Below are 14,300 nucleotides of genomic sequence, written 5' to 3' on the forward strand. Positions count from 1 at the left end.
ACGTCTAGGAATACAGTAAATCGCTAAAGGAATAAAATAATTAGTTCAAAGGGGCTTTGTTCCTGAAGGACTATTGTTTTTGCGATTTTGCGTTGAATTACTATAAATGTCCGTTTCACTTTTGAAACTGTTGCCACCAAATTTTAGAGTCTTGCATTATATTTGAAGAAATTAAATATTGAAAACTCTGCATAAATATACGTATATTTCCCGCCTTGTGATTAAACAACGTTAGATAGAGCCATCGAATTTTGAATGACGCAATCCTCCTACGAATATGGGCATGTGGAGGAACAAATTAAAAATTTTGAATTTGGAAACTCAAGGATTTCAAATCGAGCAATGGCAGCACTCTAAGGGGGGAAAACCGTTTTATCTCCAGCGCGCGGAACTGTGTATCGAAATTTCTAAAGATATGCTCATTTTAAAATTATTTTGCGACATTGCTATTCAACTGAATTTTTTGTTTCAAGTGCAAAGAACATGATATTTAATAAATAAAGGTAACACACAAAACGTTAAAAAAACACCCTTTTGGATCTAAATTTAAGATCTGAAACCTTCCACATTCTTTTATATATTCCATTAGGTTATGTCACTAATAAATAGCAATCGTTTAAAGAGAATTTTCTTTAAATTTCTGCCATGGAACATAAAAAGCTTAGAACTTTTGACTAAAAGTACTGAAATTTTACCCCATCTTCGGATAAATCTAATTTGAAAAATCGATATTTGACTTTTTTATTATAGCGCCAGAAGTGGTGCTATTATTTTCTATTAGTCACTTTTCTGCCCGTATCACTATCCAGATAAAAAGATGTTGCCCCAACACGGTATCGCCATGTATTATTTTTTAAGGAATAATAGAGCAAACATAAAAACTTGTACGGCGACACAAGTATGTTGATACCAAATATATTAGCTATGTATTAATTTTAAAGAAAAACATAGCGGGTATAAAAAAATGTATAGCAATACTGTATAACACTTTTTCGGGAATTCTAAAGGTATGCTTTTTTTAAATTGTAGTTTTTCTGTTGAAAAAAGTACATGAACGTGATATTTAGTAAGCAACGATAAAAAGATAAAAAAAGAGTAACTAATAATCATAAAACTTGTATAACTCACCTTATTAAGAAAATTTAACATTGATATGGTGAAGAGAAAAGACTGAGAAAACCTTAATAGCAACACTTAGCATTGTATCTGGAATTCTAAACGCATGTTGCTGTTAGAAATTTGGAATTTTGCTGTGGAATGATGTAGGTATGGAGAAACTGAAGATTAATTAAAAAGTTTAGAAGACAAAAAAGTTGTTTTAGCAGGAGGGAGTCCAAGAACAGTTCGGTAAACTGAGAGCTCAGAGAGAGCATAAAAGACCTCATAAACTCTTACAGGGCGGAGGCCCACCAGCGGCCGAGCGGTAAAGTCGCTGAACACTGGTAGTTCGGTCTGAGGTTCGAATCCCGCGAACGGGCTGGCTGCGTGGGTGTTTTCGTGGTTTTCCCCATGTGTAACGTGTATAAGAGCCAGTTTCCCTTAGAAAGTCCTCCACGAAGGCATTCCTCCTCTTAGGCAGATAGCCCTAGTGTGCTTTGCCATAATTAAATACACACTTACAGGGCGAAGTAAAAAATTTGAATCCTTTCAGATTTTCTTCTTCTCCTTTTCTTTTAACTTTGTCTTCTTAAACAAGTTTACGGAGGTCGGCTGACATTATTGGTCATATTAAACCACATGTGACAGGAACTTGTAATCTTACCTGTATTGGGAAGTGTTTTGCTCCACTGTATGAAATTCTGATGCAACTGAACCAACACCTACAGGTAAAAAAAATAACGATTCTGGAAATTAAAAAAAAAATATTTGTTTATTTTAATTTCTATGTCTTTTTGGCCATTTCTGTGCAAAGTACATTGCGTTACTCTCTGTAATTCTCGAATTATTTTATTTTTCTTATACTTTTGGATCAGCCGGTATACGTTTCTTTGCATTTTACTTTGAAATTTGAATTTGTGTTTTAATTTTAGTATCACATGCTTAGTATAACTTAAATTACTACAGAGGCAAAGATTAAATTTTAAAACATCACTGAATTTTTTAAATCCAAACATTAACGTCAAAGATAGGAAATTTCATTAGTACGTTAAAATTTAATATTTTTAACAAGCAAACTGCAACGAATTTCGGAAAGAATCTATTTGGTATACGGCATGTGTGATTTGATATACGGTATATATGGCATGTGAACACGATGTATTACTCTTTGAGTTATTTTCTTATACGGCTTTCAGAGGGGTTTTATCGCTGTTATTGGCTAAACACTGAAGTTTGTTTCGACCCTATTTTACAAAGCCAGTTTTCTTTACATTTTGCACACGTATGTATTCGTGAGGTTAAATCACTACGGTATAAAGATTGTTTAGTAAGAATGTTTTCTTTTCGTTCAGAGTTGAATTTTTCAAGCAAATCCTTTTTTTAATCATTAAACAAAATATCTCAAAATTTTTATCTTTGCGACATCGGATAGCTTAAACGATTATCTTCTAAAATGTCGCTTTTCAAATTTCTAACATAAATTTCAACATTTTGGCATATTTTCTTACCATAAAAACTGTTTAGGCTGTCGTATCAGCTAATACTTTTTAAATTCAAAGATTTAATTCTTCACTGCTAGTAGTCCCCTGATTTTAAGTGTTAATCTGATAGAATTTCTAACTTAAATAGAAATATAAACTAATTTCATCAGATTAAACGCAAGGCCTTGCGGAAGAAAAGATAATGTCCATTCGTACATTATCACTATGCTCATTAGAAAGAATAATTTAGAGGCAATATTTTTATTACCTTTTCTCAATTCAAAAGATTAAAAAGTATAATAGTAATTATTTATAAAGGTTCTAAAATACCCGATTTCAGTAGGTCTAAAATCGGTTAGATCTCATACTCGTGTCTCAAGCTTTTAGTTTTACTTGCACATGATCAAAAATGTTACAATAGCTAAAAATACTATTTTAGCTATTGTAATCATGTGCTATTTAATCGTGTGCAAGTAAAACTAAAAGCATGAGACACGAGTATGAGATATGTACTGCATTCATAGAAGTTCAAGGAATGATAGAAATGACACAAAAAGGCACATATAATAATAATTATACTAAATTCTGAATTTTTTTCTTGAGGTTTATTTTAAATCATGTATGTCCGAAGAATATTGTGATTACAAAAATTGTTTTATACTTTATGAAACCTTAATTTTAAACGCAGCAAGCTAAAAGGATTTCATTCGAATATTCTATTCTTTTCTCAGAAATAAAATATTTTCCTGGATTATTCTACAAAATTTTCTAATACTTAACATCTTGAATGAATATAATTTCCTCTCCTCCTACGCGAAGATATATTATAGCAACGTAAAAATATATTTGGTAATCCCTAGCACTCTATCAGGAGTTTCAGGATATGCTGTTTTAAAATATTTTTAGTCACGAATTTTATGTAAGTGCGGAGAAGACGATGGTTAGTAATAAAGCTAAAAAAACAAAACCATTGTGTTAGAAGGAGTAAGTCCAATAACCTGCGATGCTCAGAGGAAGCATAAAACCCTTAGCATATCATCTGGTGTGGCGTTAAACATCTGAGTCGCTTTGAATTTTTTTTCTTTTATTTTTTATTTTTCTGAGCTATTCTTTTGGTTAACTTTTTTTTTTTTTTTTTGATAAATGATTTAAGACAATATCTGTATACGTAAAAGGTAACGCATTGCAAAACTACCCAAAAAGTGTTATTTAAACAATTTTGAAGAACTGGCTAGGTTTCATTTAATAATTCCGTTTCTTAATGTATTTTTTTAAATAGGAAATTTTAAATAACACTGCACTACACACTGCATGAAAAAATTTCAAAGCTGCTTATTTGTTCCATGCATTAAAACATCGATTAATTTGTTCAACATAAAACTTATCACCCTCCAAGTTACAAGCAAATAACAGTGCATTGCGTTCCCGGAGTAGTTTGAGAAGGATCAATCCAGAGAGCCACAGCATTGAAGGCGAAAACTCTCTTCTGCTCCTAACCCTCTAGATAGCGAGTGCTATTGGCACAGCATTAGCTGTGAGTGCCTTGATTAAGACGAGAGCGGGAACATTGTTGACATGGATGATTTAGGCTCTGAGTAGAAACTCACCAAACACGGATCAAATGAACTCTTGAATCACAAGGGGAGAAGGAAGGCGACAGAGAGAAGTTTTCTTAAATTGCAAGATTCGCTGGAATCTAGCCTTCTCTATTAATTTATTGATTTGTTCCTAACGAAGTAGAAGCTTGGGTTGCTTTTCGTTGCTGAGTTACTTTCGATTTTATGAATATGAAAATTTCTGTTTTCCAAAGTAATGAATAGCATTTGTTTTCAAGATACATTTCTTTCAATAGAGTGTGACAGAAACAATAGTTATTGTTTTTCCGTTGTAAAAAACTATTGATTACCATTTGTAAGTAATTAGATACTTAATAATTACTGACTTGTTTCTAAAGTAAACGCTTTTAATTTTGAGTAAAATAGATTTTTTTATAGCAAGCATTTTAACTTTTTTAATCAGTAGTTGTTATTTTATTCTTAGAAAAGACTACTGATTTACGGTTATAAGAAGTTAGTTATTTTTAATATGTCACTGACTTATTTCTAGAGAATATTTACTTTCAAGAATACGTTATTCTAATAATTAGAATTAACATTTATTTCATCAAATTCGAGACTTACTAGTTTGCTATTGACTTGGTGTTAAAAGAAAAGATAGTTACTGATTTTTTCCAAGGAAACAGAACTCACAACTTTGCGAAAAGGAAATTTTTTGTGACATTTGTGTTTCAATTTGAATTTCAGCGGAACTGATAAATATTGTTTATTAAGAGAATGGTACATTAAAGTTTTATAATTTCTATTCTTGTCTGATCTGAATATAACCATATTCGATCACTCTAAACAGCTATTTATTTTGCGAACTATGTGAAATTAACTTACAAAAATTCTTCTTGTTCAAAGTTTGTTGTGTGTAAATAGTAATTACATAGTGTACATGGTTATTCATCTATGTTACAAAACTATTGCTTAGAAATAGTAATTTAATAGTGTACCTAACTGCTCATGTATGCTGCCCAAGTCTGTAAAAATAAACTTTAAACACGAGGTTCTGTTAGAATATCTTAGTGTTTTCTATCTGCGTTTATAAACAGTTTAAAATTCCTAAGCAAAAATATTTGTTTCGTTTTTCTTAATAAAATAACTACATTATATTCTATTATTTTAATTTCACAATAGTACAAAACCAGTAAAAACCTAAGGATATTTAAGTAAAATCAGTATAGATTTACACTGGTATTCGTAATGTAAATATTAAAAACAGATAAAATAATCAAAAACAGATAACTACTAAAACCAGATTAAGATTCTCCAAATAATGATGTTTGAATTAGTCATGATAGTTGAAGCGAAACTTTCATGAAATTTATTTTCCTAAACAAATGCTTTCTACTTATAGGATACTTTAAGAGAATTAATCTGCTTCTTAAAGAAATTTATAAAGAACGAAAATGATGAAAATTGTAATACGTGAATATTAAAACCGTGTCTTATATATAATGTTCGGATATTATTCTGCACCCATACGTGGTGCGTAATTAAATATAAGCATATTTATTTGTAACCCAGAATCAAGGAAGCAAAAGATTGTGATTACCGTCGTTTCATTTTTTGGCAGTGTGTTAAAATATTTATAAATACATAATTCTGATATCTGAAAAGTCTGCAATAAATATTTTCATTTTTTGTCACCATTAATATCTCAATACGCGACAAAGGTATTCATCGTCTATGTGTCCTGGCAAATTTGCAGATCTCAGAGGCGTTGACATTCGACGATTGTTAAGATCTTCTTTTAGAACGAAAAAAGTGTACTTTTTAAAAAGTATTTAAAAGTAATGTATGCAGTTACTAATGATTTAGATATTTATTTAACTTTTCATTTCAAATTTAAGTTATTGATATAATTTTAAATAAATTCAATAGGTGATTTTATGAACATTTAAGTCAATATTATGTTTAATAAAAGAAATTTCTAATTTCATGTATTCTGTATCTCAAGCAAAATAATCATTGGTATACGTTACTGTGTTCTAGCTATATATGTTTCCTACTGCCGCATTTTTCAACATAAGATGAACAATTTTTTAGACATATCTCAACTGTGTGGGATGGAAGAGTTTTATTAAACAAATCGTCTCTTTTCTCGGCAGGAAACATTTTTCAGGAATAAAAATATTTATTAGGTTTTACTTAAATAAAGAAAACTTCATATATTTGCTTGATCAATATTCTGAGATATTCAAGACTAAACATACAGTCATTCATCATTTTCCCGTGACCAGTACTGCCATAATTCAGAATTACTGAGGATAAATTTAGGGAATATTTGCAGGATAAACGTTTTTCGTTTAACTTTTTACTTTGAATTTCAGGTAAAACAGCATTAAGTATTAAAGCTCTAATATCTCATATAACTATAAAGCATGTCTCAATGAATTTTCCACGTCCTTCTAAAAATATGGACATTAATGCTTTAAGCAATTAAAGCATAATGAATATTTCCTAATTGGCTGATAGTTGTACATTGACAACGCAAAACATTTCACTTCAATTTTAAAGAATTTAGCTATTCCAAGTATTTAAAGCATCTTACTTTCCAGAAACTTGTAATTTAAAATATATATCGAGGAATAATATTTAAAGAAACAAAGTCTGTGGCCTCCATTTTCGTCTCATAGTGTCATTATCGATGGCAAAAGTAACAGTAGTGATTACATATATTTAATACATGAAATTTGATGATTCTCATATTTAATGTGCAGATATATCTAAGTAATAGTATATGATGATTATGTACCTTTTTCTTTTTTTCCATTTATTATAAAACATGAAAGATATTGTGCAATGCTAATGCTCTCTAAACTATGGGAACAAGAACATATGACTTCCTCGAAGCTGAATATTCCGCTTTGCATCGAACTTTAAGGCTTTACACTCTAGTAATGAGCATCGGGAATTGTAATTGTTTTCAGAATCTTTACACTCATTACCGTATCGCATTCAGTCCTAAATGACTCATTAACTGAATTCTGTGGGGTTAGTATCATATCCCGCGGCGCATTAACACGTAGAAGTTAAATGTTCTAACAACATCCGTTGTAGCTTAGCATTAATGCGTAGTTGCATTGATTATTGGATGTAGGAAATCGATTAAAAAGGCGGAATTATAAGGCAGAATGCTAGGCAACAGTAATGAAAGTTGTGGAATGCTCAACTGAAATGTTTTCTCTTGCCCTTTGTTTAAGTATGTTGTATTGCCCAACGGGTATACTTAGTTCGAAAAGATCATTTCGTTGAATGATAAACAAACAACGGAAATTTTTATTGATTAATTGCATTTGGCATGATGTTCAAGCACAGAAGTCTATGTTTTACTGTTATTCTTACATCTTATGTATTTCGAACATTTACCAAATACGTACCTAATTGTTGTATTTGGGCTATTATATTATTGCCTTCAATATTTTGATTAAGAGATAATTTTGTTGTTAAATATATCTTTTAAGTAATTTATTATTCGTAAGATGAAAATTCCAACGAAATAAAAAATTGATTACGGAATTTCATGGTTTAAGTGCGAAAAACATAATATATAATAAGTAAAGGTAACACACAAAACGTTAAAAAAACGCCCCTTTGAACGTAATTTAAGACATTTTTTTAATATTCCATTAGGTTAGGACACTAATAAATAGCAATAGTTTAAAGAGAATCCATTAGCAAAGATTAAACCTTTCAGATTTTTTTCTTTTAATTTCAAATATCATTTGAATTTTATTCAATAATGTTCATCTATTAAATGTAAAATGTTACGCTTATTACCTAATATGTGTAATGTAATGCATAATTAATTCTTTGTACTTCGAGATTTTTATAGTAATCCATTAGCAAAGAGATATTTTTTGCTTTATAAATGCAACGCTCATGTCTCTTTATAGGGTGCCCGAAATTTTTACATTTCCTACATTTTATTAATAGCCGCCCAGACGGCATAGTGTTTAGGGGAGTTGATTGCGATACCAAAGGTCCCGGGTTCGAATCCAGAAAAAGGCATGGCTGTAAATTGTCTGTCCCCTTATAGGAGGCAACGCTGCCCGCCTATCAGGTGCTTTCACAATGAAATGGCTAGCCAATTCTGAAATAAGGCAAGTGCCCACCATTCGATAAAAAAATACTTTATTAAAAAACAGCAGTGAAGTATAGAAATAGTTACATTATTCCATATTAAAAAAGAACTTATCAAATAATTTTACATTAGTCTTAGACAAGCTAGCAAGTTTTTTTTTTTTTTTTTTTTTTTTTTTTTGTGTGTGTGTGTGTTTTATGTGTCTCCAATCAAAATAAAGACGCAGTCTGCTGAGAGGCTTATTGAAATTAAAGAAGATCCTGAAGTCAGGTGAAGGTTTAGGGTTAATTACAATAAAATTCCTTTATCAATAGCAAATGTTCTCAGGCTGAGGGGTTCTGTTCCCCTTTCCTTAAGGAGTAGGTAATCAAAGGTTATATTTTCGTTTCCGGAGAAAATTCAAAAGTTGTTATATTACAGGCGGAAATTTAACAAAAGAATATCGAAAACCTCTATGCCACTTTGCATCTATTTCAAACGTAATATCACTAGACCCAAAAGAAAATTCTCTGATTTACAAATAACCGGAGTGTTTTTAACATATTTGCGTCAGTAAGAAATGAAACAGAAACAAATCTTTAATGATAAAAATTAGAATATTGATGACCTTACATTCAGTCATGTGGCCGAATATAGAATATTTTATCTAAACTACTTAGCCAAGGACAAAAAAAAAAAAAAAAAAAAAAAAAAAAAAAAAAAAAAATCAGGAAATATTAATTTATCTAAATTGCTGTAATAAAAGGTAATAATAAAAATAATTAAAGCTCAACTCTTTACTGTAAAACTGAAAAAATAATTCCATAAGCTTATTTTCAAAGTCCATAGAACGTTTCAGTAAAACGTTTCATATTTTTGCTATTTCTTCTTCAAAAACCAAAACCAAAAACTCAAAGTTAAGAAAATATGCAGAACTTGTAAATAAAGCCTATATGAAATCAAAATAATGTTTAGATTCCTAAGTTTTAAGAATAAATCCTTTTCTTTATCCACATAGTTCTTTAAAGAGTACAACTCCATTGTGATGTACCAGTCACATATCAAAAACCGTTGAATTTCATGAAGCAAATACAAAAGAGGTAAATCTATACTTAAGAGGTACAAAGTGATCTAAGAAGTAAAGTAAGAAGTATTCTAGATGGCACCGATGGCACGATGGCCATTAAATGAATTTATTGGGTAGCATTCATTATGTATGATAGCATCTAACGTTCAAATCATTAATGTTGAACATAATTTATTGTTTACAACCTTACTATTGTAATAGGGGAAGGATTAGAAATTAATGTTTCTGTATGTAATTTTTCGTTGATTGTATTTAGATAATTTCCATGTGTCTATATCAATAACAGCAAAGATGTGCTGTGTACGGCTGATGAAGCATCAAGAACAATAAAACATAAGAAATTATGACCTGATAATTCAATTGTGAGTAGTAAAATGGTTTGAATTACAGCTAAAATTTAACACTCTTCATTTCCACCCAAAAGCATTTTAATTTCAAAGCCTGTCAATTTCAAGAAACAGACAAATGTGTCTTATAAGAAGCAACTCTTTTGCAAAGTTTCAAAATTGGGATAATATTAGCTAGATAGACCTCATACGCTTTGCCCTAGGTAAGTGATCCATTTCTCAATAAAGGAAAATAGATGAATTGCACAGAACATAGATTAAAAATAACGTATATCTTGGGTAAAATATCAATCTTGGATAATGTATGAAAAATGGGACTACAAATAAGTACCAAACGGATGGTGAAGAGGATATATTTATGTATGGTAGTGGTATGAAACAGAGAGCTGATGGATATTTTTTTGAGGTCGACTTTCTGAATATTGCATGCTTGTTATTTGTCCGATTTCTGCTTTTCTACATGCATTTTGATCGATTACGAAGCAAATCAATTGCTAGGAAGCAGGAAGACAGGAAGCAGAACATATATGTATTAAAGGGTAAATAAAGTTTGAGAATTCTTTTATGAGGCCTAGTAGCTTATAAAAAACATTCAGATACATTTTGAAAATATGTGCATAAATAACGTTAAAAGAAAATAAAGTTTATGAAGGAATAGTGGAATGGATATTGATACACCTTTTACTTATTTTTTAAGAATTGCACAAGATCAAAATTAAAAAACTTATTCCGCATTAAAAACTGATAAGAGAAATACATTTTCAAACTCAGAATTTCTTTTAACATTTCATTACTTAAAATATCATACATGTCCAGAAATTAAATTTTTCTGACCCTGCTATAGCCTGTTTACGATACTTCACTATTTTTGGGAGAAATCATACTTCCAACAGGAGCATACTAGAAACCCATAAGAAATTAGATTAGGTATTCTTTGAATTAAAGTCGCAATATAAACAGAAAATTCTGTTACTAATGCAAAAGTTCTTTTTGTTTAGCAATCAGTAAAACTGGCACTGATTCTAGATAATCATTGAACCTCCCTCTCCCACGTGCAGGAGACTCTCTGGAAAGTTAACATGCATTTAAAAATGAATAAGAATATTTATATACTTCATTTATCCGATCAAGAAAGCTTTAAACGAAATGGAAACCAGAATGAGAATGCAATTTCACCTGAAGATGAAGCATACTGATCAAAATCTTTCTTTTGTTTTTAATGAACCATGTTATCATTAATACAGTCACCCTTGCTTTCATTTTTATCCCACTTCTCTTATAGGACACATTAGTGTAATTTAAGTTTTAGCTCTCTAATCCCATTTACTTATATCAATTTATGAATATTTTTATTTGTTTTTTTTTACATTTTACTTGATATCCAATTTTGAAGTATTTAGGAATTATGGACTTATCTATCGCTAGTAAATTTATTTCTCTTTGCCATTTTCACCGGTCCTTCATGAGGCTCCTGTACGTTTAATTTTTGAAACTGAACCCTATGCGTATCAGACATATGGAATTGAGGATAGAAATGGGATATACTGCAACTTCTGCTTAAGAAAATGTATTATATATCATGGCTAAGGCTAAGGATTAAATGTTTAAATTAATAGATCTGGTTTAAATGGCGGAAATGACGAGTTATTTTCCAAGTATAATGATAATAGATTAAAAAATGACATAAGTGATATTACTGCTATAAGACTTACTATATATATATATATGTCATAATTTCGAAGCATAGTCACGACTTCTGAATGGTACAGCGAGAGGAAGGAGTTGATACTAAACTAAGCTCAGAGAATTTTCATCTTTATTTCCAAGAATGTTAGAATAATTCCTCGTAGACAACATACTCTTTAATCATACAATTACGATAATTTCTTAAACACATTGGTTTTTTAAAAAGAATGACGCAGGCATTTTACAGATGCGAAGCAAGGAGATAATAGCAATGTAGAGCTAGGCAGAGAAATGACGTAATAATTGTGCCAAGAGTATTTATGCCACTGAGATATAAGTAGAGCTAATCTGTGATTGGTTAATATTAGTTTTAGTTCCCCTTTTCCACTAGCGTTACATAACGTAGAAAAATCTCGAATTTGAGAGAACAGATGAATATAGGGGGAGAGCACCAAATCTAGGTCGCCAATTATTTTTAAAGCAGCTATCATATTTTGTTATTTCTCACACACACACACACATATATATATATAATGGGAATGGTTTTAAATAAATGTACATTGCGAATTGCAATATTTTTTGTTTCACTTATGAGTATTCAATAAGTTCTAAATTGATAGAGCAAGTTTAAAATTTCGTTTTACAAGGATCGAAAGTTCTAATGAATTATGTGTGAAATTAAAATTAAGTCAGCAAAGGATCCACAATGATCCCTATAGAATTTTATATTAAACAAGTTATTAATTCTTCTTCAATTGTTTCAGACAATTTTCGAAGAATAATAGAACAGTTTAATAAAATATTGGTAATTTGTAATTTCAATGATATTCATCAGGTACATTCATTTCCATTCATTTGACTGGGAGACAAAAACTTAAGTTTCTTTTTCTAAACTTAAATCGAAATATTAGTCAATATAGGACGCACAAAATATTAGAGATGCAGAAACAAAGAAATTTTGAGAAATTACATAGGAATAAATTGTCTAGGGTCTAAATAAACTGCCAAACTATCATATGATCACTATGCTGTTTCTGATGATTTAAAATTGGGTAGATTATACAGGAAACAACAAAGTACCACGATTTGAGAATTTTACCGAATGAGTATCTCAGTTTCAAGTACCAGCTAAATTTCCTCTCCTTCAGGAATAAAGGAAGCTAAAATTACAACCTACTAAATTTTGAAAAACACAAAATTATTCTTCATCGGACAAAACGTCTCGCTGTTGTCTGTCGAAACATCGAAACAAAGTTTGCTTTTGTGAAGTTACGAAAATAATTCTTACCCTAAACGCCATTTAATTTCAGTTCTTCTCATCATTTCAAGTAACTTTATCCCATTCGGAGTTCATATCACGCGACATTTAGTCCCATTCAGACATTTTCCTGTATAATTCTCGTCTGACAAGGTCAAATATCCTTTTTACTAATCGAAGTGTCTTCCGAATTCCAGTGCCTAACAGATTTAGAAAACTTTACCTAGAGAAAATATTTACACCTGGTTTTTTTCATTCGGTGTAAAATCATTCTTTTTTGGAATGGACATCAACAATGAACAGTGACTTATGCGTTTGCTCTTTACCGTATAATCCGTTTAGTTTTTAGTTATTTGGAAACAAAGCGTAAACCTTAAAATTTATTTTAATTTCATATTTCATACCATGTAGATATTAAGGTACGTAGTACCTTAATCTGTCTAAACGAGTGAATTATAACATCTTATATGCTTCAAAACAAGAAATATTGCTTACATTATTTTCAAGAAAATAATGTATATTAGAGTTTTAAATGCAATTTCAGTTCTAATAAGAAATTTAAGAAAGCATGTTTCACATTACATTTAACCTAGATTGCTCTTATTCTAGTTTCTAATTCCATTTTAATTCCTTCTACTTATATCAAGCCTTAAGGCTGAATTCAAATCAGTATAAATAAAGTCTAAATATGAAATATTTATGTTAAAAATATTTTATTGAAATTAAAGCAGTAGAACTTACTCTACAAAAGCCATCAGTTTTTCAATTGCAAATTCCAACTTGTCGTAGTCCCAAAGCTTGAAATAGAACAGCAAAGATTTCACCCATGGAAACCAAGCATGAATGCTGGTGGGCCTGAAGAAGCGAATCAGTTCTGTAATAACCTGATCCAGAAGAATTCTCATAGGATCATGATAATCAATCCGTCGACCGAAAATCAGAGCGGATATATTATTTGAGGTGCTAGGTGCTAAAAATCGCCTGACATTTGCTGGTTTCCCTTGAAATTCTTCTAGCTCGCTCAAAAGGTGGGCAATCTCTTCCTGCAATTACAAAAACACATTCATTCAATAGAAATGGGTACAGTGAGAAAAATGTGCTCTAAGTCTGTAATATTCCATCACAGAAAAAGAAATCTTTACCGATAGCATTTAAAGAACAAATTTGTTCACAATTTACATATAAAAAATCAAGAAATTGCATAGACGTCTTTATGAGATAATTTGGATTAGCGTAACATATATCTTTCCTCCAGTTCCATTTTTATTTCACGTTGCTGTCTTCTTTTTTGGTAATGAGATAGCTAGTGACGTCTTGTTTAATTAGTCATATTACATTTAATTATAAAGATATTTACTAGCTTCAACACTTTCTAAATGTCTGTGAATCACATTCTGAGATATGAGATAACCTGTAATAAAATATTCTAACGCCGAGGTGAATCCACAGTAGACGTTTCTAACATGAAGTATAAAACTAAACAAATGCGACTTATTCCATCGCAGATACACGGATAACAAAAATGTCATTTGTGTATCATTCCTGTGTGTTCGCATTTGTGTGTCGTTCATTTGTCTTCGTTAACGTTCATTTTCGTGACTCACACGAATATTTAGAATATGTACGACTTCTGTTTCAATATGGCAATATACGGCTTCCGAGAAAAAAGTCAATTT

At 30.5% G+C, this 14,300-nt stretch overlaps 1 protein-coding gene across 3 annotated transcripts in view; it reads right to left on the bottom strand.

Annotated features, from left to right (window-relative positions):
* LOC118182141 (cytochrome P450 2J6-like) overlaps positions 1–14,300 on the bottom strand; it is a 145,976-nt gene that overhangs the window by 46,677 nt on the left and 84,999 nt on the right. For all 3 annotated transcript variants that reach the window (XM_085816626.1, XM_085816629.1, XM_085816633.1), the window contains exon 4: positions 13,366–13,667. In XM_085816626.1, coding sequence (XP_085672752.1) covers positions 13,366–13,667 — 302 coding nt within the window. The remainder of the gene's footprint in view (positions 1–13,365; positions 13,668–14,300) is intronic.

This window comes from Stegodyphus dumicola, chromosome 1 (assembly GCF_044657685.1).
Source record: "Stegodyphus dumicola isolate Sdum_Otavi_A_Nest chromosome 1, ASM4465768v1".
Lineage (NCBI taxonomy): Eukaryota > Metazoa > Arthropoda > Arachnida > Araneae > Eresidae > Stegodyphus > Stegodyphus dumicola.